A 27,996-nucleotide genomic window follows, 5' to 3' on the forward strand; every position below is an offset into this window, starting at 1 on the left:
GCGCCGGCGGCGGTACAGTGGATTAGTTTGTGGGGGCGAGAGAGAGAAAAAAAAAAGGAAAAAAAAAGACCGGCCTGACGCAGAAATGGGGTTAACTGTACAGTGGCAAAAGACACAATCCCCTCGCTGACTAAAAGAGAGAGAAAAAAAAAACATAGCCACCAACCTAGGTAGTGTGCTTACTAGCCTCAACGAACAAGATCAGCAGAGCCCCCTGAAAACCGTTGCAGATGAGGCCTGAGACGCACTAACGAGCCATCCGTTGGGGGGCATGGGCGCACAGGTACTGTGCTGGTGGCGCCAATTCAACACGTCTGCAGAAACTGCACTAGACTCGGGGTCGGTCGCCATATAAAGGTCTAATAATGAATTCTCAGGCAAGACTCACAAAGTAATTGTGAGAAGGAGTTTTGTTTTGGATAGCCCCTCGAACCAGGAGGTAAAAAATAAAACTAGTCAACACTGTAAAAAGAAAAAAAAAGAAATGCTGCCGTTTTCATGACAGTAAAGATGCAATATCAAGGCGCTCCAGAGGTCTTCTCGGGTCTCTGCTTGTTCTCCCTTCCGTAGTCTGCTGCTCCTGTTCCTGTCCTTGCTGCTGCATCCCTAGGCCACGAACCTCCCCACGAGGCGGCGGAGGCCGCAGGCCACCTCGAGAATCCCATCCACTTTCAACCGGAGGACGATGTTGAGATGACGGGTGTTGCAAAGTCGATGTGACAAGACCACCACTGCCCTCCGTCCTGCCAGCAATCAAGGCAGCATACACTTCCAGCGGATCCATTCCCTCCCGTAACCTCTGAAACACCTCTTCCGTCTCCTGCCACGGTCGCGTCGCCATGAAGCCAATCACCTGACGCAGTTCTTGGTTCTCCTTCAGGAGCTCAATGTTGCGCCTCTTGACGGTAAGTGAGGGCGTTATGTCGGGGTCGGCGTCGTACTCGCAGCTAACATCGTTATCGCTGCATCGTCTGCATCTCGGTCGGGTTCCAGTGCACTGTGAGTCGGGGGAGAGCGAGATATTATCGCGTAGTCGTCGGTCAGCATTCGATTAAGTTGACAGGCGAGGCTTGGAATGGACTTGTAGGCCATTTTTGGCCTCTTTGTTTCCATTGACGAGAGGAAACAGTTGGCGATGCATGCCGCGCGTGGAATGTTCGATCCTTTGAGCGTGATCCATGATGCGAATCCGAAATATTAAGGGGCTCCTCAGGGTAACCTCTTGAGAGAACATTGGATATTTCCCTCCGGCCAAAAAGGAGTTTGTGGAGGTATTGACGAAGAAGACATATGTTTTCTAACCTTGGCTTTGCTTCTTCGACATCTTAGACACGCAGACAGTGTTCGGTTCTGCGTCCTAACGGGGGCACTGGAGGATGACGGTAACATTGGTGACAGGCTCACGCTGGAAGCCGAACCCTCCCTAACAGCGTCCACCTCGTTAGCCTGCAGTGCCGTCGACTCGTCCAGTGGACGCAGGGCACGGAACCTGCCGGAACCTGACATCCGACAGAGTCCGTGTGTTTCCCCCCAACAGGCCTCCCTTGTGGGTGTGGCCGTTTGGATTATCGAGGAAAGTAAATGAGACCCCCGAAGCCCGGAATGGACGCTGAATGGGTTGGTGGGTGGGTGATGCAGGGTGAGCGTACAGCCCTAAGTGCAGGTTACCAGTGCACCAATGGTATCGATCACGGGACCTGGGCAGAAAAAACAAAGTCAAGGAGATGATGGTCTGGTACCGGGAGATAACATTAATTGGACTCATCGGGCAGAGGACCCGTCCAATACCCACAGCCTAAGACGATGGACTTATATTTGATCTCTCGCGACGGCTTGCCACAGAAAGAGAGCGAGACCGGTAGAGATGATACAAATGACCCCAGCAAACCCGGAGATACCTCCGGCTGCCCACTTGTCATTGGCCAACGAAACGATCCTAGGGACCTGCAAGGTGCCTGGCTCGTTGGCACCAGGATCTTTGACGGAATGCGGTCGACAGCTGCTTCAGCACGCCAAGCGCAACTGATTAGGGGGCGAGGCTCCAGGCGATATGGAGAGAGTGGATTGAAAGAGTTTAACAGATTTGGAGGTGACATGGATGGAATGCGCCTTTTGCTAAGACCATAACAAACTAAAGTTAAAGGATATCAATATTATAGAGGCAAATGTTTTGGACGGAGAATGTGGCCCCCTGGCATTCCGCCAACGTGGAAACGTCTAATATTCGAAGCCCTGCAAGGAGGCAAAGGCTCTTATCCCCCAGGAGGCCGACAGGACCCTCAAAAACGCGATGCGCCAGAGTACCTCGGCCAATGAGATGATCAAAAAGTGAAATGTGTGTAGCAAAAATGTTATCGGAGGGATGGAGGCGAATGCATGCAACGACGGGCTTTGGCATTAGTCTCTCGCTTATTAACAGGAGCTCATAGGGCTGGACCCAGAAGCAGAACTGAAGCGCAGGGATCTGATGCCAGATCCCATGCTTCGTCGGAGCATCGACCGCCTCCCCGAGGTATTCATTTTCGGGGTCTGTGGCTTGGTATTGCTGATCTTGTTCAATTCGGAACGGTAGAACGGCAGTCTTGGAGGGGGTAAAAACCGGAACCTCGACAATGCTATTGGGCAGACCAGTCTTGTACGACAGGCTTCATGTGGCGATGTCCAGATCTGGTCTGTTTCAAGGCACCAGTCGGAATATGCCGACGCAAATAAGCCGGGATTGGGAAGAGGGAGAGTAACAGGGGCAAGACCAACAGAGGAAAAAAAAAGAGATAAAAATCCATCTCTAGATGTGGACCAAGGCGGCTTGGGCGGGTCCTATCACGTTGAGTTGGAGAAACTTTGCTTTCAATGCTTGGGTAACCTCAGCTTGTACCGTAAATGCCAGTCAATTCAGTGGCAACAACAGCAGGAGATTACCCGACTTGCCGGTGAGGGCGCGTGGCGACCTAGATCGATGTCGCCAAGATGTCAAGAGTGTGGGGGACGAAAAAAAAACCCCCGACTGCTGTGATCAAATGATTCAGTGTCTTCCACAAAAATTGAGGCAATTGACACATTGAGACAGATCGTTGGTTTGGTGTTGGTGTGTTAGTAATGTCTACCGGTATTGAGCAAAGGCCTCTCGGAGTTCGGGCGCCTGCCTAGGAGGTAGGTAGGAAAACAGTTGAGGCAATTCAACGCGGAACGCGGTCAAATTCCCGCAGAGGGGACCCCTCTTCTGCTCTGTGGACTATTGTGGCGAAATTTGATCAAGGGGTTAGGATGCTGTATCGTACGGCGCAGCTGCGGGGGCGGCCGAGGACGACGGCGTGGACGGGCAGAAGCGCTCCAGAGACGTTACAATGAAGATCTTCTGCTTCGCTTCTGAGGTGCATATGACGAGCATGGGTTGATGGACGATCGCCTGCTTGTCTGTCAATTGTGCAGGTCCCCTCCCGCTGGGAACCCGACCGAGGGGTACGGCGATCTTGACCTTTGAGCATCCCGAAATCGATATCAATGGCCGGCGCCGTGATGCAAAATATCCCGCCCACAAGTGATGGTGTGATACTCCCTTGACTCCGTAGCTTAGGCTTGCTAGGTTTCCGGACGTGACACCGGACGACACACCGGATCAGTAGTAGTTGCCAAGAACACTTGTGCTCGGGTCTGTCGGCGGTTTTCCCTTGGACCCGTCGAGGTTTCTCTGGCTTGTCTGGGTTGAAAACTGGGTCTATCACGTGCCTCCCACTGCTGCTTCACGGTTTCAACCCTTGAGTTACTGTACGGAGTTCCCATTCCTGTGCTCAAATACCGATTAACAAACGACAGACAGATACCTAGATCACCTTGTGTGACCTACCTAGTGCCAATGACTTCAATAGGCGGTGGCAGGCAAGATACGGTTTGGAGGCTTCTTCCTGGACCCACAGAGAGGTACACTATGTGTGGAAACAGCTCATGCTGCGCTCTAACGCTGATATCAACACAACTTCGTCCAAGATCGGTGATCCCGGTAACCACCAAATCTGGACCGCTACTGAATTGTGAGTTGAAAGGAGTCGTCGAGCTTACCAGGTTGCCGTCGAAAATATCAGGGCCCTGATCGCATCCAGTCTCCCGCATTGACTATTTCCATACAGTACCCAACAGGCCTGCAAGCTCCCCTGAAAATCATCAAGACATCTCTTGCAATTATCAATACACTGTGTGGATGTGGTACAGGGGCACCGATCCTTTCAAGCAAATTTTCCTATCCACGGCCGTCTGTTAATTACGAAGTACACATTTTGCCTATAAAGTCCAATGTCCCACGTAGAAGTTGCCGAGATGTAGGATGCATGTTCTGCAGGGGATCTTCTCCTTGTTGTCCGGAGCGAGCTCGAAATAGGCAGTTCTCCTGGCATCGCTTTCTTCCCTTGTGTCTAGGTATCAGACGTGGTAGCGGGTGTTCCTAGTCAAACTTGGCGAGGCGCCATAGATTTGACCATGGACGGAGTTTACGGGAGCGACTGAGAGGAGCAGATGTTGGATGACAAAGGTCGGCTTGCAATGAGGCATTCGTGAGACGGAGCGAGTACGGGCAATTCCCAAGAGTCATCAGCGACAGCAGCGAAATAAAGACAAACCAAAAGCGCAGAAGTCGAATTCGGCTGCATGTTGCTGCGCAGCTGTATCAGGTCAGCTGTGGGTGACGTGGATTGGATGGATTGGTATTTAAGCTGAGGCATATCCGAGGTGCCGGTAGACGAGTCCGAGTATGAAGCCAAGACTAGCGCTTTTAAGAAATCCTGTAAAGTTGCTGGTATAAGATACCGGCACCGACCAATGGAAGCGAATGGCGCCGCTCCCCGAATCTGAGGTGAGCATTAACACGCCGCAACTCCTACGTTGAAGTGTACGTGATTCGGTGGATCGGTGAACTAGGTAGCTGGCTTGCTGGCTAGGAGCTTTCGCGTATAACTAATGTAGGCACGAAACTAGTCGTCAGCTACCTGCAAGCGCCAGCAACAACGGTCCGGCATATTACTTGGGCAGGAACCCAAGACAAATATGGCTACACGATGTTGTTGAGTTGAACAGAAGCAAAGGATGGATGGATGGCTGCAATCACGGCGAGCCATTCAATTGGTAATGCAGTGTCAGGCGAGGAACCCACCAGTTAGGTTCCATTGGTAATCGACGGAATTCCGGGCTCCATGCAATGGAAGACAAGTGATTGTTTGCTTGGTAATCAGAACCAGACGTGGGGAGCTGAAAGCAGGCATAATAAGGCTGGCAGTGACAAGGGTCCACTCTAATTGGCCCGAAGTCCGATGGGTGCTCGCTGCTCAGCACAACTTTGACAGACAGGCCTGACAGGGCCAAGCGTCTCTCGCTTTAGCGTAAGAAATTCCATGAAGGGAGATGCTCCAGCACCTTCTTTATATTGAAGTTCCTAGCGTATCCCAGCCTGCCATCTGGTTGTTGACGCCATTTCGTCCCAACTTTATACCATCTCTATTCTTCGATCACCTCGTCAAGCTCGCGATTGCATCATCTGATTTCTATCCAATTGTCAGCCTTTGCTTGCCGTTTCCTGCCATTCACCATGCCATCACGCGAGGACAACAATACCACCTCGCAACCCCCGCCATACACCGCCGCCGCCGCTATTAACCGGACTGTCGATGTGGAAGTCCCTTCGCTCGCGGCCACACCCGCAACCGTGACTAGTCATGGCGACAGCAACGCCCAAAACGGCAAGAGGAAATACCCTCCAATCTCGTCTGTTCCCCACACCACCCGCTCCCGCCTAGACGCCGCCTCTCCCCCAAACATCCCGACGACCTACATACCGGCCGCCACCTTCTCGGTCGACTCGTCCCCCGAGGCCGACGCTGCCGCCACGGCCGACACGGTCCTCTACCTGGCCTATGGCAGCAACCTGTGCGCCCAGACCTTCCTGGGCATGCGCGGGATCCGACCGCTGTCGCGGACCAACGTCGCCGCGCCCTCGCTCCGCCTCGTCTTTGACCTGCCGGGCATGCCCTACGCCGAACCTTGCTTTGCGAACTCGGCCCCGAGGAAGCTTCCGAAGGTGCCGGGCGGGGACAAACCGCCGATTCCCATCCCGGAGATACCTCCGCGCAGTGGCCGCTTCGCAACCAACGGCCATGGCGACCCCGTCTGGGACAAGGGTCTGATGGGCGTCGTGTACGAGGTCACACGTGAGGACTACGCCAAGATCGTAGCCACCGAGGGCGGCGGGTCGTCGTACCAAGACATACTCGTGCCCTGCCTCGAGCTTCCGCCGTCCGTCTCGGTGCCCGAGAAGCCATCCCCCATCCCGGAGCTGCCCAAGCCGTTCCTCGCACACACTCTCTTCGTCCCGCCAAAGATGCCGGTCAGCGAAGACGGCGAGCGAGACCCCGACGAGCCCAAAAAGCCAGAGCTGCCGTGGTACGCGCGCTTCTTGGGCCATCGACGCCGTCCGGACCCGGACTACGCCCAGCCGAGTCTGCGATACCTCAACCTCCTACGCGAGGGCGCGCGGGAGCATGACCTGCCCGCCGACTACCAGGCATGGCTGGCCGAGCTGCACCACTACGAAATCACCACGACTCGGCAGAAGATTGGACAGTGGCTTCTCAAGCTGACGCTTTTCCCGGTGCTGGTGATGACCTTTGGGCTCGGGCGGCTGTGTTCAGACGAGCGAGGGATCCAGCCGCTGTGGCTGCAGGTGTGGACGGGCATGTTCTTTAAAATGTCTTGGAAGCTGTACGACGCCGTCATGAAGCCGTTGTTTGGTGATGGCGAGCGGACAATGGTCAAGGAGAACAATGCAACAAGAGGCCAGGGCCTGAACAGGGTGGTGGAGAAGCCCAGGAGGAGAATCAGTATCAATCAGCCACTTGAGGCTGATGAGGAGAAGAGACCATTGCTGAAGAATATAAGGTGATGGGGTCATTCCTTGCACTGCGTTTGTTGCTATTTACGAGAAAGCTTAGTTTCCGATCTTAAACACATGAATCTCTTCAATCAAATTGATTTCCTGGAGTTCCCAATATACTAATAGCCACCATTCCTGCTCTCGTCATCCAGTTCCCCGCCGCGAGTTGTTTCGTTGACCGCACATTCATTATTTGTTCGTCATTCCGATCGCTGATATGTAAGACTGAGTATATCTCTTCGGACTAGCAGGAAAATAAACATGCCTCGGTCGCAGCATTAGGGAGCTGTCGCTAAGGTGCAATGTGCAGTCTTTTCGGCCGTCTCCGCGTGATGTTTCTCGACTTTGTGCGTCCACTATGTTGCTCTTCTTCGCAACCCGGGCAAGCCCAGAAATGCAGCGAAACAAAAAGAAGCTAGAGAGGATTAAAAGGGGGAAATAGTAAGGGGAAACCCCGTCCAACAAGACAGTAGAGTGAAGGACATGGCAATTATTTTTTGCGCGACATAGAAAATGAACGTAAACAATAACATAGTAAAGAAACTATCATGGGATGTCAAATCCACTGACTTTTGCGAATGATCTGCAAAGCGAGGTCATCAGCTTCATTTTCAACCATTGCAGAGGTTAGAAGAGAATAAGAGCCAAGGGATGATGGGAACTGCCGATGAGCAGAAAATGGGCGAGGGAGAGAGAGCCAGAGGATTCTGAGGGGCAAGAGGCCATTTTGATAGAAGCTGGGCGCCCAAGAGCGTGGCTGGAGGGCATTGTCTTTTCCGCCAAGTTTGGGTTGTTTCGATATCCTCTCTGTACATGCCACGATTTAACTAGATATAGTAACCCAATTCCAGGCTGCAATCTATCATCAACATTTCGCTATTGCTGCATTAACGTCTAACAACTAACTAGTCAGAAAGTAGATCCAAGATCGCTGGCACAATGAGCACTGCTAGTCATTAAAACCCCCCTCGGCTACAACAGCTTCTCCACACAACGTGGAGACTAAGGCGTTTGGCCTGTAGTAATGGTGTCTTTGTGAATAACTTGTTTACTAGCCTGATTTCTCGATGGTGTGCTTTTGTCGGATGACGAGCTTGGGAAGGTCGTCCACTCTCGCCTTGCCTTCAAGAATTTCTTTGGCACCAAATAATATTAGTACCTGTTCTCATAACTGTTTCGAATGTTAACATGGATCAAAACTTACCATTAACAGTGGTGAACAGGGGATAGTCGCCCTCCCTGCCACGTGCCTTCAACAGGCTGTTTACTTCTTTGGCGGTAGAGGTTCCCTGCAACTTCTGTCCATTAAGTTCCTTTTCCTCGATTTCAGCAACGGATACACCTCGCTTGACTGCCATGCTCGCGCAACGGAAATTTCTTCCACTGATGCATGATGTGATGACATCAGCCACGCCGGCACTTTCGAGCAGAATCGTGAACGGATCGACCGACTCCCCAAAGAACTCGCGGGCGAATTTGAGCATTTCTGCCAGGCCAACTCGAATCACTGCCGACTGCACGTTGGAACCCCAGCCCTTGCCGTCGACAAATCCAGCAGCGAGGGCGACGATGTTCTTCAAGGCACCGCTGAGCGACACGCCAGCCACGTCAGACACCATGGAAACGGAAAAGTAAGGACGGTCGAAGAGAATTTGCAATGTCCCGTGGTCGAGTGGCGGATACGACTCAGGTACAGGAGTCAGTTTCGCCTTGGTCCTGCGGCCCCTGTCATCTTTCCCGTTGGAGTCGGCCGACGTCACGGTCAAGTCAGGAAGCTTGTTTGCGCTGGTGGAATCGTAGTTAGGCGAGCGGTCGCGGGGAGTAGCCGCGCGGCTGCTGTCAATGGGCGGCGGGTCGTAGGCGATAGTGGTCTCGCTGACGCCTTCCTCTGCAGCAATCTGAGATGCCACGTTGGCTCCGGAGAGTGCACCACAGTAAATGCCCAATTTCTCGCCGATGACCTCGCAAAACAGGTTGATGCCGGAGCCCGACACGTCCACGCCCTTGATGCAAGATATTCCTCGGGCAAATGGTACAATGTGACCATTGAGCTGCTGGCAAACCTTGCCGAGGAACTCATGGGGCAAGTTGAAGACGAGGACGGATGAGTCGCGGACAGCGTCGGTGAGCGAGGGGTTGGCAATGATGTTGGATGGCAGTTTGATACCAGGGAGGTACTTGACGTTTTCGTGGTGTTTGTTGATTACCTCTGTGAGCTTTTGTGGCTCTTCGCTCTCGTAGTATGGCGAATCCTTTGGGATTGTAACCTTCTCCTCAAACACCCACATCTGCACATCTTCTTCGAAAACATCCTTGTGTTCTCTTGTGCTCTCGGCCACAATCTTGGCAATGGTAGAGCCCCAGTTCCCCGATCCAATGATCGTGACCTTGTGTTTCTTCGCGTAGCTCCCAAGTGAAGCCATGGTTACGGTCGTTCGCAAAGCGGAGACGGAGGCAGAAGGAGATAAGACAGGGTGCCGCCTTTTGATAGCGAAGTTGCTGGTCGGTAAACTTTGATGGCAACAGATCAATACAGGAACCTGAAGGCAATGGCGCAAGCCAATTCGAAGGGCTGGAGCGAGTGCAGTCCGGAGACAAAGCATACAGGTAGTGAGTTTTTGAGCTCGAGATGACAAAAGAAGATAAGGCTCTTGATATGGGGGGTTGATGCTTTTGTACGAGCTCGCGTGTCGTTGACCGAGGCTGTTGCAGGGGTCTGATTGGATCTTCCTAGGCTGAGAGTCTAGGTATGCTATCCTGGGTGGCGCCGAGGGGCTTTCAGCTCGTGACAGTTCGGAGCCAGATGGATCTGGATACAAGGCTGAACTGAACGTTGGGATTGGATTACTTCTACCGTACGACCAACATGGTACGTAAAAAAAGCTGAATGCGGGGCTTAGATAAACGTTGGGGCAGGCACTAAGTGATGTAATGCAGCAGACAGACATGAATTCCTGGTAGTGGTGACATTTTTCTCCACCGCCTGCCGCAACGGTCATCCACGGTAGTCTCCTTGTGTGGCACTTCACATTTCGGTCGCGCCGTAATTAATTAGTAGGAGCCCAAGGCGGACTCATTGGATACTACGTAGTACAGGGCTTTCGTAGTGGGGTCAACGCAAGGTACCGAGGTGCGAGCCCAGATCTGCCTGCTTGTGCAAGTAGCTTGGCAGCAAACACTACCAAAGGTGAGCGTGACAATTCGGAAAGTTCCTCGGCGGCAAGGGCGGAGCCCACTGCGCAAGCAATAAATGGATGTTCGTCTCTTCGCTTCGAGGCTTGTTCCACGCCATCACGGATTTTTTTCCACTTGCCGCGGCCCCTGTCTTACCGCGGCATGCATGCCTGCCCCGTTTCGGCTGATCTTCAATTGAATCCCTACTTGCCTTATCTACCTGAATGAACCCAAGCTGCCTCAACTTGCCTTGAGTAAGGTAAGCACATCGCTGCAAATGTGGAGCGTGGAGCTTTATGACATGATAACTCGAAAGCGTTCAGTGTCATCCGATAATTTCATGTGCTTGCTTTCTATTCAAAGACCCATTCCGATCTGGCATCCCGTGTTCGTACAGTGGGACTGTACTATCGGCCCGCCCCCCTTGCAGCTATGTTTCTAAATATGTGCATTTATTGAGTAAGGAAACATCCGCCAGGACCCAGCCCAGAGCCTCTCATTCCCATGTCCTTATTTCTAACCGAGCAATAGAAAAACAAGACGTTTCTCTTCATAAACGAAAGACACCGGATGTGCAATGAGTAAAAAGAAGATAAAGAAAAAAGGACAGTGATTTTTCCGCGTCCTCGAGGCAGTTTAATATGATGACAACACAAGCTGCAGATATAATATCGTCGGTGAATTCTCCCAAGACGTTTGGGTTTGGATAAGGTAGATTTAAAGAGAACCAAGGTAAGGCATGCACTTGACTCATGGTGGAGCTTGGCTGGGCAGATGATCAGAATCTTTTCAGCTCAAGTCAGTACTGGGACAAAAACAGATTTATATAGACATTACGAAGACAGTTTTGGGAGCTTGATTTAATTGCAGAAAAGGAAACCTTTGGGTATCTTGGGGTTGTATCTGTCGTGAAGCTGGAAGTTCCAGATGGGCAGGGCGTTCGCTTCTGGGAATGTTCGGGGACTGTTGGTACCAGTTACCTTACATAGGTACCTTAGGTTCCTAGGTAGATACTTGAGTCGGTACAGGTAGGTACCTACCTAGGTACCTACTTACTTACCTAGGTAAGTGACTGCCATCGATAGAAGCATGTTGTCTCTCAATTTTCTGGAGTAGTCTTGAACAATATCTGCAGACGACAGGCCCACGATGCCTACCTACCTACCTAAGCTACCTATCCAGGGACGGATACAAACGGAAAAGAGAGTGGTATCGGTCCTCAGGAGAAGCACAACAGCTTTCTGGCTTGTCATAGTGGTATACCAAACCCCCTTGTACAGACGACAATATACGGTACGCTCGGAAGCAAACGGAATATGCTATTTTTTGTAAAAGGGATACTTGACCTTATGACAAGGGACATGGGTAAATATTCAACTAGGTAAGTACCTGTTGATGAATAGCATTGCTATCTTAGTTCAAGCTGTAAAACGACAAAATGTCCATACCGGACTTGGAAATCCTCGATATCGACAGTGTTACATAGTACGAACTCCTTCAGTCGACTTGAATGCCTCCAGGCAGAGACCTCAGCCCTACGATGCACCAAGCGAGTCAGCAATCCAGTGAATCGACCTGCAGAATATCTTAAGGGGCTCACTTACATCCCTCAGTGTCTTCAAACACACTCTGTGACTTCTTGCACTGGACACCAACCTCGGGCATCTGCCACTTGAGCTGCGGACACTTGTCCATGTGGCAGCGCGCATCTAGGGCTCTCTGAAGAGCATTGCCCTTCCAGCCAAAGAGGAAATCGCCATGCTGCCCATAGCCGACACTGTGTTTTTTTTTCACACCAGACATGTAAGCCCTTGATGCAGTATGCTCACCAGTACTCACTCCATACACTGCTTCCCCAGAAACGGACTCACCTGTCTCCAAACGAGTACACAAACGGCTGGCTCCCATCCTCAGGCCACATATCCTTCTTGTTGAATTCCCTCGTATCCCATATGACCTCGTACATGACCTGAGGCAGTCTCACAGGATGCGAGGCTGGACAAGGACCCGTCGACTCAAAGGTCCCGCTCGATGGGTACGCAACGTGACTTTTGTGATCATAACTATCGACGCTCTTGCCATCCCAGCATGTTGGGAAAGTTATGGTTGACCGGATGCCGCCATTGCAGAACCCTCTGGGCAAAGCAGCTGTGTCATGGCCTGTACAGGGTGCGCCGCCAAACGGGTTCTGCTCCAGGTTATCGAGGCATCGATGGCAGATCTGCTGCTGCTGACCACGTGCTTCGCGCAGGTTCGGGTCGCCAGCGAGCATGCGAAAACCCTGTTGTGGATTAACAAAGGTAGGCAATGTGAGCATCGAGGCCCATCACTCGCATCCCAGCGCTGGACTGCTCTGACCCAGGGGCTCCAACTCACAGGCTTAAAGGCTGTGACCTTGGTCCTCCCGTCGTACGGCGGGATATAGTACACCGTCATGCCACCTCCCCTCGTGCCCACGTTTGACATCTGCGGCACTCGCTTGAAAGTTCCATTTCTCGACCTGAAAAAGAGATTCGCCGTCCAATAATTAGAAAAGTCTTCGCTGAAAGAGCACGTCGTACAAGTGGACCGCTGCGCTGGGTCGAATGCCCCTGGAGGCATCGTGGCATCGAAAGAGTTGCCACCGACGATTTGGTGAAGGTATGGGCTTTGCGCGACGCCAGGACTGAAGATTGGGTCTAGGCGTTCGATGGAAAGCTGGGAGCATTGGTAGCGCAACATTTGTTGTGCCAAAACATGTTGTGCCAAAACGGCGAGAAGGGGTATCGAGGTATACATCTTGAACCAGATGGATTAAGCGCCAAATAGTTCCTATGTAGCAAATTCGTTTGCCCAACAGCAGCAACAATAGGCGTCATGAAAGGGTGCAAACCCCATGCCAATTGAGCAGAAACCAAAGTGCGACCATCTATCGCGTCACAACGCGTGAGTAGACAAACGAAGCAACCGCATGCCTAGAAACAAAGTAAATCTGTCTTTTCCGCCCTGCATAATCCCCTCCGGGCCAAGCAGCCCCGAAGCGGAACGGATACGGGGGATGCCGGGTAAAATATTGCTTTGGCCGGCTTGGCCTGAGTTGAGGATTCACGATAACGTCTCGAACAAACACAACACTGCACGTTTGCACGTAGCGAATAAAGAGTTGAAATTGATCATCATCAAGAGTAGCATTATATACGATTTTTCATATTCTTCTATTAAACGGAAGAACTACAAATCGCCAGATCCCACGAGCACCAAGCTTGCGTTTCGAACCGAACCACACGGCTGCCCAATGCGGCGCGGAGGGACTATCGCCGAAATCCAGTGGGTTCATCAATGTGCAATGAAACCTAGTTCCAGAGAGAAGAAGCGGCTTCGACCAATTTTAGCATAGTGCGTATCACAGCAAAAGAAGTATTCAATCACTCGATAAAGTAGTGGCAAATAATACACAACATGGATGCTGTTAATGGCTGTCACGGTGAGATGCAGACTCTGCTAGCTTTTGCAGCAGAGACTGGGGAATAGCCTCGGGCGATTGCTTCATCCCGCGCCTAATGCGCATAATAAGGTCACAGACGCTGTCGATGCGCATCAGAAATCCCTCTGGACGGCCGACACTTAGCTGATTCTGAGCCATAGCCTTCAGGAGTTGGTGCTTGCCCTGGTGGTCGATGTCTGTCATCGACCTGTTCAACTGGGTCGATTCGATGCCAGCCTCAACAGTAGGTTTGTGTTTGCCCTCTGGGTCCAGAATACAGCAATTCCAGAAACCAGCCGATGTAGACAACGCGCCGGCGGCGTCGGTTTTTAGGTCGTCGCCCACCATAATGTTGATCCAATTTAGCCATGGCTTGTTCGAGCGCGAGTGCAGGATATCCACTCGGGCTGTGGTCATTTCGCCGTCGTTGTGATCGCTACTGCGCGACATCCCTGTGGGTTGAAGCGGCTGTCCAACAGACGATTTAAGTACCAGATCCCCCATTTCCTGAGCGGAAACAAAAATCTCAGGATCAGGCTTCTCATGCCCAACATCATAAGACATCAAGGTAAAATCCAAATCATATCGAGGAGCTTCAGACTGGGTAACAGCTGTATCGAGACTTGCGGCTGCACCGATCGCGTCCGAACCGGGCAGGCCGGGAGACTTGCGCACCAGGGATACACTCTGTTTGCGCCGCCTGGAAGCAACGTCTTCTAGCGCTTCCGTCGCGTCTCCCTCAAAACTTGACCGGAGGAACTGCCCCGTAGCTTCCCGATCTCCCTTTGGACGCAGCACAGTGAGGTTTCCGTAACGCAAAGGGCCAACCCGTAAGCCCAACGACTCCATGATGCCTAGGATGCGGTCGTCACAATTGGACACTAATCCCACCACCAAATTCCAGTCCGCATGCTGTTGCCCATCCCAAAGCAATCGAAGCGTCTCTGGCAGATTGGGCTCGATCAGCTCGTAACCTTCGTCAGACGAAAAGCGATGCAGCAAACGAGGAGCAAGCTCTTTGGGGATATCTTGTCCCGGCTTGAGAAAGGGAGAAAATGTGTTGGTGATGACATTGGTCCACCACCTGGTCGCGCCTAGGTTGGTGGCCTTGCCGTAATTTGGGTTCTTCTTGGCCTCTTGTTTGAAAGCGTTGCGGAATGTTGCCTGCACCTGCGCCGGGGTGATGCCGGTCAGGCCACATTGGTCTGCCACTTGAGCATATTGCTCCGCAACAGGCCGGCGGGGTCGGATCAGTGTGTCGAATGCATCAAGGCACAGAAGAATATTGCGAGGTCCAGACTGTCGGACAAAGCGTTCCAATGGCGCCCGCTGTAGTGGCATATCGACATCTTCACATGGCGCGTGTCAACCAGTCATTACTTGGGGGCTGTTCGTTGTGGGCCCCCTCAAAGAGGGGGTTACAAAACCTTGATTTTCGAAAAAACCGTGGGCCACCCCGCATCAGTTTTTTACCTAGAAAATCGTTAACAATTTAACTTATGCCGAGTGTAATCCCGTTCCATAACAACACAATTGCACTTACCGCAAATATACCTATATCATGACGTCCCCAGAATCTCAAGCTATCTTAGGAGCCCGCATGTATGCCCAATATGTCGAAACTCACCGCAGTAGGGCGGATACCGCGCGGGAGGGCAGATCCAAGCCAGAATCGCTACGATCGTTCTGTAAAAGGAACGGTTACCCGTATTCGAGTACTCAGCGGCATGCTCGTAATCTCCTGATCAATGGCATTCCTAAGATATCGATAAAGCGCAGCGGGCGGCCTTCATTGTTGACTGATGCTGAAGATCAAGCTCTCGTTGCGTATATCATGCAGCTTGATAAACTTGGTGCATATCCCGACTCACAACACGTAATATCTGCGGCCAATCTGATGCGTCAGTCACGTATACCGCCCTGTGGTCCAATTCAAATGAACTGGTACGGCCGTTGGCGTAAAAAACACCCGGAACTGCGACTTACCAAACAACAACCCGTCGAGATTACTCGCCTTAGTTGGGAGCAACAGATCGATCTTGTGGAGGCCTGGTATCGCCGCACGGCGGCTCATGCGGTAGAGCTTGGGATCACGGCTTCAGCGGCCTGGAACGCTGACGAATGTGGTACTAGAATCGGTGTGAGAGATGGCCGGATACCGGTATTGGTCGTGACGAAAAAGAGGCATGAAAAGCCACGCACCGCGGATCCGGCTAACCGTGAGAGTTGTACGTTGATAGGCGGTGGCAACGCTGTTGGGCAGTCGCTACCGCCCTTCTGTATCTTCACAAAGTGGCCAACGAGCGATTGGCTTGATCTGGATCTGCCTGAGGGTATCGTTTTTACGCGGTCAGAAACGGGGTTTTCCAACGGAGATATCCAGCTCACCTGGATACAGCATTTCAACCGGTATTCGTGGCCAGAAGTTGCTGCCGTGCAATCGATCGGATCTCCCACGTTGAAAGAGTGGTTTGGTCATGACTTTGACGTCAGATTCGACTTTGTGAACCGCACTGCGGCCAAAATCGATCCAAATTCACAGCGGGCCAAAACACGTATTTGGAGGTGGCTTTTTCTCGACGGCTTTACCGGCCACTTTGGCATGGAGATACTTGATTATTGCCTCAGATTTGATATCGAGATCGTTATTTTACCGCCTCATTCAACGCATTATATGCAGCCCATGGACGTATCCGTGTTCACTCACCTGAAAAACGAGTTGCAGGCGGTCCTGCATGAGCATATAAACACCGGTATTCCGGTGTTCACCCGCTCAGATTTCGTTGCTGCGATTCGAGTAAGTCGTTTTCGATCTACAGGTTAATTTAGCGGTAAACTGATATATCTTCCCTTAATTTAGCGCTGCTGGCAAACGGTTTTCACAACTGGCCACGTAATAAGCGGTTTCCAAGATACAGGCTTGTTTCCTGTCGACGGCACCAAAGTGCTCGCCAAACTGCGTGGCCACGCCACGGCAGCGAATACACCGCGATATCCGGACTCCCTTTCTACCGCTGAACGATTTTCACGGGCCAAATATGCGGCAAGCCGTATGGCGGCCAAGGCGCACCACTTTAGTTCAGATACCGTTGATGCTATCTCGGATTTACAAGCCGTTGCCAACGAGGCGATCATCCTACAGCAACGCGTTGCCCAAGAGCAGACGAATAAGCAAAAACGCCTTCAACGCGCTTCACGTTACAAAGTCAAAATGACGTTGAAGTCAAAAGACAAGCAGTTCCAGACCGCTAATACGTTAGAAGATATGCGGGTCGCTCACGAAGCCAAACAGGCGTTGATCGAGGAAACAGCCCTATACCAACAAGAAAAGTTCGTCAGAGATGCGTGGTATAGGGATAAGAATCAGGCTATTCAACGCTGGCGAGAAACAGAGGGCATGCCCAACGGGATTAAGATACAACAGAAGAGATATCTGGAGGACCTCGGCTTCACGCCGGAGAACGTTCCGGCGGTCAGGGAACGCCCTGGAAAAAGGAAGAAGACCGATTCACAGCCCTCACAGTCATGGTTCGTCGATAAAGGGCCAATTTCAGCTGGAAATACAAGTACCCAGATCAATATTACCGTGGATACCGACTCTGCCTGTTCTATCAGCATATGCGTATCACGATCCTCGCAATCAGCCTCACCTCCCGCCCCAAACAGGCCTTCCAAACCGTTCCCACGGTATATACCATTGGCTACACCCTCTCCCCGTCAACTTCAGGATACGAGACCGCTTGAAGACCGTTCCTCGCCGCCAATACCGGGTGGTAGAAAGGATGAGTTGGAAGTACCCGGGTCGCCTTGTGACCGCTTGAGCGACCGGAAAAGGGCGATTGAGCCAAAACTCCAGAAATAGATATCTACAGCGCAATTCACGGCTTCAATTTATCTGCAAATTCTAACCTTTTTCGTGGGTGTAGTGTTTACGAACGTGAATCGAACTTTCATGAGCTACTTTGTTAGCGATCTGCTAACAAATTTGCTGGCCCACGGTTTTTTCGAAAATCAAGGTTTTGTAACCCCCTCTTTGAGGGGGCCCACAACGAACAGCCCCCAAGTATTCATAGGATCAGGAAGAGTTTGAGCGGCGCAAACCTACCACGGTACGGTTACTCCACAATCACGTGAACTTCCTTGATTGAAGACTGTTAAAACCTAGCCCCTGGTTCGCGGTTCGAGTTCGACTGGGGGCCCGACCATTCACGATTGCATGGCAAGCATGGATTGCGGGCAATAACAGGGGGTGAGACGGGCCATTGTTGGGAGAGACGGGGGTGGATATCCACGTCAGAGTCTTGACGTCATTTTCGTCTCATCGCCGCTGCCGCATTCTCATTGTAGCTTCGCTCTGGAAAGACCGAGTTCGTGCGAACAATCGTAGATAATCTTGGGATTGTTTGGACCGGTAAGGTGAGGTTATTTTTGAAGCAGGTGCACCTGGCAACTAGCACAAAATAGATTTTGTCCCAACTCCTTCCTCTCTCAATTGGCTCGTTTTCAATTGCAGGTCAAAAACAGTCGAATTGGATGGATGGATGAGCGGGTAGCTCGGGATGCGCCGTTCAGCACAGAGCGGCGGGGCAAGCTTGGGGGTCAGTGGGCTAAGAGCTATCAACCCACCGAGCTGGGTGGGCGCGAACCAAATACTGGTGGGGGGTAGCCGTGCCCGCGTGTCAATCACGTTCTGATGATGCAAAACGGTTGATTCAATACAAACATCCCATGGTTGCAATCGCGAACAAGGACCTCTCAGAAATCTCGGACAAACGATGCAGCCCTGAAGGCTGTCCTGGTCTGCCTGGCGCTTGTAAAGGCTGTTGAACAAGCCGGTAAGGCCAGCCAAGGTTGCCAAGCCACCACTAGGTCACCGTCTTGTCGGGTCTTCAAGTCAATAACTTCATGGTACCTACCTAGACGAGAAAGACGAGCTAAACTCTACCGGTTAGTGCGTGAAACCTTCCGCCGCGGACTAGGCCAGGATTATCGAGAGCAGTCAGGCAAGATACCTAGGTACATTAGGTACCTGCCTGGAAAGATAAACAGCGTTTGATCCTGTCTTAACCTGACGGATAATGGTGGGGTGGTTTACCCTCGTATGGTGCAAGAGCCATCAATAGAAGATGAAAGAGAGAGGGAGGCCAAGAGGGCGACAGCGACAACAGTAACAGAAAAAAGTAACAGCGATCGGCGATTGAGAGTGGATTTCATATGCCGGCCATGTGTCTGATAGTCCCAGCAACGTTTGCTGGCCCCTGGCGGGTTGAGAGAATTAGCTTCAGGTGTGCAAGGAGCTAGCAAATCGAGCACGTATGGTGGTGGTACTTCCTGCTTGTCGCACAAACCACGACTTGACGGCTCACGGGCATACGTGGTGTCGCTCGAAACGACCTGCCAGTCGGTGAGGATGCCTGCTTCCATGCCCATCCATCCAATCTCAATGATCCCGGCTCACTCGGAGCATGGAGCTACCCGATAGACAAGGCTATCCTCGAGACTAGGTAGTTCTAGACTTAGCTCTGGTAGCTGCAAGCTATCTTGTTTTTATTGTTTTAATGCGCCGTTTTGTGCCACCCCCATAAAACCTTGGAGCTCTGCTGCTTGCAGTTGCCTTTTCAGTCGATGCTTTGCTCGTTCCTGAGAAATTTGGCAGGTAAAACGCCTCGCACTGATCTTTCCCCTCCCCCGATGTCTTGAGGCTTTCTCTTGCGACATCGACGCGACGCTTACCATCCATCTCTGCACGGCCTCAACTTGCGACGACGTCAACGAAACCTAACACATACAACAAACGAACGCACCACTTGGTCCGTCTAGGAACAGACCTTAGCCGAATGACCTGATTGATTCCGCAAAACATTTTGATCGATTTTGAATCTGGCCTAGTTATTTCCCTCTTTTCAAGATTACGCTACAACTCGCTACATTGCTTTTTTTCATTGCTTTGCTGTCTGCCGCCGACACCACTCAGAGCCCGCGCTCAAACGTCTTGCAAACCTTGCAGCAGTTTGGATCGCACCCACATGTGGAACCCGTTGAGGCGGGATTAGTGTTGGAGCTCCCCCAGGCCGCTACTCCACCTACTGTATTTATATCTCCTTACGCGGGGCTCCAGTCTTGCCCGCTTCTCTCTCCGACATGATACCAAGGACAATGATTTCCAACGAGGTGTACTACCTACCTCTCAACGACGATGGGTCGCCCCAAGTCCAGGGCGAGTACATTTACCTCGCGCCTAAGTCGAACGAGCCGTTTACCATCAGGTTTGCCATAGAGGGCACTTCGAGCATCTGTCGTCAAGGCAGCTTGTGGGTAAATATTCCGGAGCCAGGAGTAGAGTTTCGCAGAGATCAGTTCCGAGAGTTCAAGTAAGCAAGACACCTCTTTCGGGATCGATTCAAGCTAGGAATGATGTTGAGCAGCTGGCTTCGTTGCTTCTGTTTTCCATCCTGGCAAATGTGGAGTAGTGGCCCGACAAGAGACTAAAACCATCTTCCCACAGGCTTGTGCCCGACTTCAATCGAACAATCGAAATCTCGATACCTGTCCACCTGCCTGGCGCTTATGCCTTCTACACCACCTACGCCAAGCTTCCTGAGCTCGAGCAGACTGCAGGTGCCGATTCCTCACCATCATCGACCGACAAGAACAAGACACAGCTGTACTACATCGATGTCGCACCGAGGCTGCAGCTCGACGGGCGGCCGCTGCCTCTGCCCGCCTTGTCAATCTTCTCAGTCATTAGCAAGTTCATGGGCAAATACCCCAATGACTGGGAGCGTCACCTTCGAGGGATTAGCGACCGCGGTTACAACATGATTCATTTCACACCGCTGCAGACACGCGGAACTTCCAATTCACCATACAGTCTGTACGATCAGCTCAGCTGGGACCCAGAATGCTTCCCCGAGGGTGAGAAGGACATTAAGAAACTTGTCGACAGTCTGGAGAAGAACCATTCTCTACTGAGCTTGACCGACATTGTCTTGAATCACACCGCGGACAACAGCGAATGGCTCCTGGAGCATCCTGAGGCTGGCTACAATTTGACAACGGCGCCATGGCTTGAGCTGCCATTCCTCATCGATACCAAACTTCTCGAGCTTGGCTTCAACCTGGCTAAGCTCGGTCTGCCGACAGAGGTCAAGTCAGAGGCTGATGTTCTGGCCATCATGGATGCTGTCAAGAAGGAGGTCATCAGCGCCATCCGCATGTGGGAGTACTATGTCGTAGACGTGGAATCCAACGCGGAAGTCGCCGCGGAAGCCTGGGCTGCCGGAAAAGGCTCCTTCCCCGACGGCTCCCTTGGTACTGAGGGTCCTGCCGGCCTCAAGTCCGCCAGCTTGTCAGAACGGGCACAGTTTGTCATCAAGTATGGCCTTTCAGGAACTGACCGGATGGGTGAGCGGTTCAGGCGAAAGGTGGTACCGGAAGTAGCTGCTGGCGTGCTAGATGCGCTGCTCGGGCGACCTGAGGGTCACCAAGGTCCAGACTCTGGTGCTGCTCGGCAGAAGATGATCGAAATTCTTCAGGCCGTCAATGTACCCTTCTACGAAGAGTACGACAAGGACAGTGCCGAGATTCTTGAGCAGACTTTCAATCGGATCAAGTACGTACGTTTGGACGAGCACGGCCCGAAGCTGGGACCGATAAACGAGGCAAACCCACTAGTGGAGACTTACTTCACCCGTCTACCCCGAAACGAGAAGACGGCCAAGCACAAGAAGGAGGATCTCGTCCTCGTCAACAATGGCTGGGTATGGGGTGGAAACGCTCTCGTTGACAACGCAGGACCAGATTCCCGTGTCTACCTTCGTCGCGAGGTCATTGTTTGGGGCGATTGTGTTAAGCTGCGCTATGGCGCTGGTCCTGAGGACAGCCCATACCTTTGGGATCGGATGACAAAGTACTCGCGAATGCTCGCCAAATACTTTGCTGGTTTCCGTATCGACAACGCGCATTCCACGCCTATCCATGTCGCCGAGCACATACTGGATGAGGCTAGGCGAGTGCGCCCCGACCTGTACGTGTGTGGTGAGCTCTTCACTGGAAGCGAGGAAATGGACTACGTCTTTGTGAAGCGACTCGGGCTGAGCTCGTTGATCCGAGAAGCCATGCAGGCATGGAGCACTGGCGAACTCAGTCGTCTCGTTCATCGCCATGGCGGTCGCCCGATTGGTAGCTTCGAGGTAGACGAGGTTTCTAGGGGCGACGCCTCGCCGACCTCGCCGCACCCCCAATCACCCCAGGTTAATGGTGGAACGACGGATGAAATGTGGTCCTCGCGGGAGATCATTCGCCGCATCAAACCGTCGCCCGTTCAGGCTCTCTTCATGGATTGCACTCATGACAACGAGGTTCCAGCACAGAAGCGCGATGCGAGAGATACTCTACCCAACGCTGCACTGGTCAGCATGTGCGCGAGTGCCACCGGTAGCGTCATGGGCTATGACGAAATCTATCCCAAGCTCGTAGACCTGGTCAATGAGACCCGCCTATACACCTCCGAGTCATCTGCTCGTGAAGTTAAGGTCGGAAGCGGCAAAGGTGGAATTGGCGGGCTGAAAAAGCTCATGAACCAAATTCACACTCTGATGGGCAAGGATGGATATGATGAGACGCATATCCACCATGAGGATCAGTACATTACAGTCCACAGGGTGCACCCCCAGTCACGGAAGGGATACTTCCTCATTGCCCACACTGCCTATCCCGGATATGGCAACGGCAACGGTGCCTTCAATCCCGTTCATCTCACGGGAACCAAGGTCAGGCACCTGGGTAGTTGGACACTCGAGGTGGACGACAGCGAGGAAGCGAGGAAGAATGTGTTGGAAGACAAGAAACATCTTCGCGGACTTCCCAGCCGTGTGATTGACCTGCCTGGCATTCGCATGGAAGTCAAGGGCAGCGACACGGTCATCACCGTTCGTGATCGGTTCCCCCCTGGCAGTATTGCCTTGTTTGAAACCTACATCCCTGCCGCCGAGCACTCGGCCGGTCTGGACACTTATGTTACTTCGCAAGCGCAGGATGCCTTTGCCGGACTGAACCTAATCGACATGAACTTTATGATGTACCGATGCGAGGCCGAAGAGCGCGACTGGAGCGGGGGAAGCGACGGCGTCTACGGTATACCTGGTCATGGCAACCTTGTATACGCCGGTCTCCAGGGTTGGTGGAGTCTCCTTGAGGGTATAATCCGCGACAACAACCTCGCCCACCCCTTGTGCCAGAACCTCCGCGAAGGCCAGTGGGCTTTGGACTTCATCATCGGTCGACTTGAGCGTGCCTCAAAGACACCAGAGTTCTCTCGACTCGAAAAGCCTACGCGATGGCTGAAGGATCGCTTCGATGCCATTCGTGGCATCCCAAGCTTCCTACTTCCTCGCTACTTTGCCCTGGTCATGCGTACGGCGTACATGGCCTGCTTTGAACGTAGCGTTTCGCTGATGAATGAGAATGTGGCCAAGGGTCAGTGGTTTCTCAAGAGTCTTGCCATGGTCAGTACACAGGAGACGGGTATTGTCAAATCGGCGTCGCTCTATCCCGACCATCTGGTCCCCTCGTTGGCTGCTGGCTTGCCGCACTTTGCTGTCGATTGGGCAAGATGCTGGGGCAGAGACATTTTTATCTCGCTGAGAGGCCTGTTCCTCGGCACGGGAAGATTCGATGAGGCCCGGGAACACATACTCGCCTTTGCAAGTGTTCTCAAGCACGGCATGATTCCCAACCTACTAGGTGCTGGACGTACACCCCGATACAATGCCCGCGATTCAATCTGGTTCTTCCTGCAGTGTATCCAAGACTACACTCGCTTGGTGCCAAACGGCCTTTCCCTGCTGGACGAGAAGGTGAAGCGTCGTTTCCTTCCTTATGACGATACATACTTTGACGCTGAAGATTCTCGTGCCTACTCCACACAGAGCACTATCCGGGACATCATACAAGAGGCTCTGCAGCGTCACGCGAGTGGAATGTCTTTCCGCGAAGCCAATGCCGGACCCAGTTTGGATATGCAAATGAGCGATAAAGGCTTTGATCTCGAGGTTAAAGTCGATTGGGACACGGGATTTGTTCTCGGTGGCAACCAGTTCAACTGCGGTACTTGGATGGACAAGATGGGTGAGAGCGAAAAGGCTGGGTCCAAGGGAGTTCCCGGCACCCCCCGCGATGGCGCAGCCGTCGAGATCACAGGTTTGATGTACAGCACAGTCAAGTGGGTAGCCAAGCTGCACTCATCGGGCGAGTTTCCATACAGCGGTGTGAGCAAGGCTGCCGTCGGTCCCGATCAGGACCCCAAGAGTGTCAACGTGGACGTGTCGTATGCGGACTGGGCCGAGCTTGTCAAGTCCAACTTTGAGCGCTGCTATTTTGTCCCGCTCGATCCGTCGGAGGACTCGAAGTACGATGTCAACCCATCCGTCATCAACCGTCGTGGCATCTACAAGGACCTGTACCGATCCGGCAAGGAGTATGAGGACTACCAACTCAGGCCGAACTTCCCCATCGCGATGACGGTTGCACCAGACCTGTTCGACGAAGCCCACGCCATGCACGCGCTCTGCATTGCCGACCAGGTGCTTCGCGGTCCTCAGGGCATGGCAACTCTGGACCCGGCGGACCTTAATTACAGACCTTACTACGTGAACAGCGAAGACAGCACCGACTTTGCAACATCAAAGGGCAGGAACTACCATCAAGGACCGGAGTGGTTGTGGCCGACAGGATTCTTCCTGCGCGCGCTGCTCAAGTTCCTTCTCAAACGCACACATTCGGCTGAAGATGGTGAGAGCGCGGCCACCGAGGCGTTCCAGCAGGTCACAAGGCGTCTGATGGGCTGCAAGGCCATGATCAAAGAGAGCCCTTGGGCTGGTCTGCAGGAGCTGACACAGAAAGATGGTGGATTCTGTGGAGATTCGGTAAGTTTGAAAATTGACTCCAATCTTATTTCACTTGTACACTATTTTGGGATCTTTGTGGCTAAACTATTTTTTTTCTCCATCTCAACAGTGCCCAACACAGGCTTGGTCGGCTAGCTGCCTCATTGACCTCTACATGGATGCGGACGAAGAGCAGGCCAGGATGCAAAAGGGTGTCGGCGTTAACGGGTCGTCGCAAAAGAACTAGGTGGCTTTTTGTCAGAATTGCAAAGCTCAGCGGACATTTGTCTTGGCATGATGGCGTCTGGGTGAGTGTTACTTGAAGGCTTTGCCTGATGTTGTCCTCGTCATTTCTATCTTGCATGCATATTACCGCATGTACCATAAAGAGGCATTATTGTTACTTGAGGCTTGGGATATGGTTCTAGGGAAAGGTTGAAGGGACGGAAATTCAGATAACAGAAAAAAAGGCGGATCCCAGAGTGTTTATATCACTTTACGCATATGATATATAATTACTAGTATGAATTCTTGCCCTAATTGGTGTTTTGGGACAGTTGATGGCTGTCAAAGTTATTCTGTGTGACTATCCATCCGTTGCTGTCTAGGGTCAACTGGGGATTAGTGCATGGATGTGTAGAGAGTCAGGCTCTTCGATTTCCTTCGACAGGGAAGAAGTAATCACTCGCGAGAATCTTGATGACGACGACATACCGTACCAATCGTATTGCGGAGACCAGACTAACTGAAAACTGAAATCAAAGTTCAACAGCTCCATAAATGTGATATATTGATCGCCGAGAATAGTGTCGACAAAATTGACCGACCCCGACAAGCGAGCCACAGGATCAGCGGCTTAGTCTCGATGCACTCTATTATTCTTTTCTCCGGTTCGCTTCGGGTCTTTTTTGTTTTTGTTTTTTTTGCGGGCTTGCGTAGGTGATCCCAGGGAACACGAAGGCTATACACAAGGGGGCACTGATGAGTATTCTTCCCCCTACCTTTTTTGCAAGATGACGCCAAAAAGAACGATGAGCAAAAGTCTCCCCAATTCTTAGGAGCACCAATTATGAGAAGCCTGAAAACAAAAGATGGTAAAGGACACAACGCCGATCCTCACAGCGCCAAAATGCCAAAATGGAGAAAAATGTGGAGAGTGTGAACAATGGGGGGGTATGTTAGTCGACGAAAAAGTGAATCTAACAGGGGAAAATTTCCACCAGACAGAACCAGACACCTGAAAATGGGAACATGGGGTGAATTCAGAAAAAAAAAAACTCCATCGACTCCGATTTAGAACTTCAAGATCATTAAAATGCGGGCCCCGCAGATCGAGGATGGGAAAAGATGCATGCGTGAGAGGGACAAAGAGACAAGACCGAGTCATCATGTCCTTGCAGTTGGGTTCCACTTCTTCTTCATCCTCGCTTGCTTCTCCTTTTCCGTTTCGGGGCCGTAATGTGCGGCCGAGGATATGGGCGCGGCGTCGAACATGCCGGCAGACGGGACGTGGACGGACCGTGACGACATGTTGCCATTTGCGGAGTTTGTGGTTCCCTGCTGGCCGGCGTTGGCGCCAACACCGGCTTCGCCTAGACGCTTGCCAAGCGCGTACTGTCGATCCCTCTTGCGTATGTAACGGCGACGCCAGACGCAGGCGCCAATCCAGATGCATGATATTCCGACGACGAGAATTACAATCATGACAACCCATTGCCAATGACTCGACAGCCTGCATGATGAGGAAACAAGAACCGGTCAGCCAACTGTTGACATGTCTGACAACACAAACTAGCTTTGAGAAGCGACAAAGAAAAACCACTCACCAATCCCCATTGTTACTTTGCCCCGGCACAGCCGTTGAGGTTGAAGCACCATTTTGACCGCTACCGATGCCGGTAACGGTGGCCGGATTCGCGCAGAATGACGTGAACCAGTTCCGGATGCTACCAAAATCGGTCGGGCTGGCGGCGCATGCGTTATCGCAGACACCGGCCGTGCCGGCGCTGAATGGTGCGACTTTCGGGTTGGAGCAGAAGCACGAGGCGATAGCGGCGGGCGCCGATGTGACTCCGGCGGGTGCGCAGGCTCCGTTGGCATCGAATAGAGGACCGCATTGCCCTGCACAGGCGGGGAGGGTAGAGAATGGGACGAATGTTTCTATGCCGCGGACAGGATGTCAGCATTGAGCACTTTCTGGTGTTTGGATGAGATGGAAGCTCTTAGCTATATCTAGCTTGTCTATACATACCCATGGTGAATGTTGTGGATGTGCTCTAGCAGCACACTATAGCTTTCGTAACACGACAAATCCACAGTGCAGCAGACAGATCGTACGGCTAGTCAGGGGATGTTCACAGTCCGACAGAGGTTGTCGGCAGTAAAACGCGTTTGTAGGTATTCGCAGCTTGTCGTCGAATTGTTTTTCCCAACAATGTCGTGATCTTTGAGGGCAGGTCGGGTTGTCTTCCCCAGTCACGTCCGCCGGACAACCCTTAGTCTCTTCGCCCTGTGTGATATGGTGTTTTTTTTTTCTCTCTCCCTTTTTGTTTCGACACGTCAAGGCGGCTGTCAAACGTAGATTTGGTAGGCGTGCGTCGTGCGTGTGCGGGCTAGAAAAGTCGATTAACCAACCGGACGTGCGTCTTTGCGCTTGTCTCTGTGCGTAGGTACCTAGGTAGCTGGACCAGGTGATCGTTCGTTTGAACCAAGTGAGACGACAGTCTTCGGGCGGCGCGGTACTTGCTTGCACGGGTCTCGCTTGAACGGTCCCGAGAGCAACAAAGGTGGGGATCGGGTCGAGGGTCTGGATCAAAAGGGGGCGGCAGTGTGCGGGAAGCCGTTAGAGACCACAATGTCGCGTCCCGGCACAAAAAGTGGTTTGGTTGACTGGTTTCGTTGCTTCTCGCTAATATTATTTCCCAGATGGACGGACTGGTGTAGGTATTCGCTATTATCCCCGTCGGTGCTCAAATCGTTCGTGCGATTAACTCTGTCCAGGGAGACCGAGTCAATGCTGGGAGAGTTTGATGAAATCCGGCTGTGCTAATGCAACCGCTGTTCCAAACCGAGCCTGGATACCCAGGATGTTGCGCCAAATTCACACAGAGAGCAAAAATCGTAGGATGGAAAGGGGGGCAAAAAAAAAAAAAACCGCCCCAGAATCAAAACAAAACGGCCACCAAAAAAAATAAAACGATTATACAAACGAGCGTGATGGGGTTCCCCTGATATGCTTGAGGGAACAAAAAACAACAACAACAAGAAGAAGCCGAGAAATGCAGCTGGGATATGGCCGCGATTGACGCGAGGGAAGGACAAAAGAAAGCTTGGGGATGGGGACTGAAGCAGGGTGGGGACACTGGGTCTTGACTTTTGGAATGCAAAGGAGGTTCGGGAAAAACAAGCAAAAGCCAGGCACGGCATGGAGGCGGAGTCGCGGATTGGGCGGGCTCGCTGGCCGCTGTGCCCCTCCTCAATTCCTGCTGTGGAGAGAGTCAAGCCAAGTAAACACCCCTGGCGCATGCACTTGAAATCTTGTGCCTTTTTTTCGTGTTCCT

General features: G+C 52.2%; 8 protein-coding genes across 8 annotated transcripts; 3 read left to right on the plus strand and 5 right to left on the minus strand.

Moving 5' to 3' along the window:
- Positions 1 to 288: 288 nt before the first annotated feature.
- MGG_00070 (uncharacterized protein) lies at positions 289 to 2,463 on the minus strand. Its single transcript, XM_003719024.1, has 2 exons — positions 1,303 to 2,463; positions 289 to 997 (listed from the first exon to the last, which is right to left on the minus strand). Exons 1-2 carry the CDS (start codon positions 1,504 to 1,506, stop codon positions 497 to 499), a joined length of 705 nt encoding a protein of 234 aa, XP_003719072.1. The 5' UTR covers positions 1,507 to 2,463; the 3' UTR covers positions 289 to 496.
- Positions 2,464 to 2,789: 326 nt separating this feature from the next.
- Positions 2,790 to 4,152, plus strand: MGG_17543 (uncharacterized protein; the record flags this gene model as incomplete). The annotated part of the gene is made up of 4 exons (XM_003719025.1): positions 2,790 to 2,976; positions 3,027 to 3,085; positions 3,940 to 4,028; positions 4,125 to 4,152. 4 exons carry the CDS (start codon positions 2,790 to 2,792, stop codon positions 4,150 to 4,152), a joined length of 363 nt encoding a protein of 120 aa, XP_003719073.1.
- A 1,197-nt stretch (positions 4,153 to 5,349) lies between these two features.
- MGG_00068 (gliotoxin biosynthesis protein GliK) lies at positions 5,350 to 7,592 on the plus strand. The gene has a single exon (XM_003719026.1). The coding sequence runs from the start codon at positions 5,573 to 5,575 to the stop codon at positions 6,920 to 6,922; it is 1,350 nt and encodes a 449-aa protein (XP_003719074.1). The 5' UTR covers positions 5,350 to 5,572; the 3' UTR covers positions 6,923 to 7,592.
- A 29-nt stretch (positions 7,593 to 7,621) lies between these two features.
- On the minus strand, positions 7,622 to 9,797 carry MGG_00067 (glycerol-3-phosphate dehydrogenase). Its single transcript, XM_003719027.1, has 2 exons — positions 8,118 to 9,797; positions 7,622 to 8,047 (listed from the first exon to the last, which is right to left on the minus strand). The coding sequence occupies exons 1-2, from the start codon at positions 9,514 to 9,516 to the stop codon at positions 7,965 to 7,967; spliced, it is 1,482 nt and encodes a 493-aa protein (XP_003719075.1). The 5' UTR covers positions 9,517 to 9,797; the 3' UTR covers positions 7,622 to 7,964.
- A 1,640-nt stretch (positions 9,798 to 11,437) lies between these two features.
- Positions 11,438 to 13,076, minus strand: MGG_00066 (uncharacterized protein). Its single transcript, XM_003719028.1, has 4 exons — positions 12,464 to 13,076; positions 11,959 to 12,368; positions 11,692 to 11,864; positions 11,438 to 11,622 (listed from the first exon to the last, which is right to left on the minus strand). The coding sequence occupies exons 1-4, from the start codon at positions 12,863 to 12,865 to the stop codon at positions 11,585 to 11,587; spliced, it is 1,023 nt and encodes a 340-aa protein (XP_003719076.1). The 5' UTR covers positions 12,866 to 13,076; the 3' UTR covers positions 11,438 to 11,584.
- A 163-nt stretch (positions 13,077 to 13,239) lies between these two features.
- MGG_00065 (uncharacterized protein) lies at positions 13,240 to 16,338 on the minus strand. The gene is made up of 2 exons (XM_003719029.1): positions 15,094 to 16,338; positions 13,240 to 15,023 (listed from the first exon to the last, which is right to left on the minus strand). The coding sequence occupies exon 2, from the start codon at positions 14,889 to 14,891 to the stop codon at positions 13,536 to 13,538; it is 1,356 nt and encodes a 451-aa protein (XP_003719077.1). The 5' UTR covers positions 14,892 to 15,023; positions 15,094 to 16,338; the 3' UTR covers positions 13,240 to 13,535.
- Positions 16,339 to 18,114: 1,776 nt separating this feature from the next.
- MGG_00063 (glycogen debranching enzymye) lies at positions 18,115 to 25,028 on the plus strand. The gene is made up of 3 exons (XM_003719030.1): positions 18,115 to 19,921; positions 20,056 to 24,475; positions 24,567 to 25,028. Exons 1-3 carry the CDS (start codon positions 19,692 to 19,694, stop codon positions 24,681 to 24,683), a joined length of 4,767 nt encoding a protein of 1,588 aa, XP_003719078.1. The 5' UTR covers positions 18,115 to 19,691; the 3' UTR covers positions 24,684 to 25,028.
- Positions 24,896 to 27,996, minus strand: MGG_00062 (uncharacterized protein). Its single transcript, XM_003719031.1, has 3 exons — positions 26,688 to 27,996; positions 26,263 to 26,596; positions 24,896 to 26,168 (listed from the first exon to the last, which is right to left on the minus strand). The coding sequence occupies exons 1-3, from the start codon at positions 26,689 to 26,691 to the stop codon at positions 25,823 to 25,825; spliced, it is 684 nt and encodes a 227-aa protein (XP_003719079.1). The 5' UTR covers positions 26,692 to 27,996; the 3' UTR covers positions 24,896 to 25,822.

This window comes from Pyricularia oryzae, chromosome 5, assembly GCF_000002495.2.
Source record: "Pyricularia oryzae 70-15 chromosome 5, whole genome shotgun sequence".
Taxonomy (NCBI): Eukaryota; Fungi; Ascomycota; class Sordariomycetes; order Magnaporthales; family Pyriculariaceae; genus Pyricularia; species Pyricularia oryzae.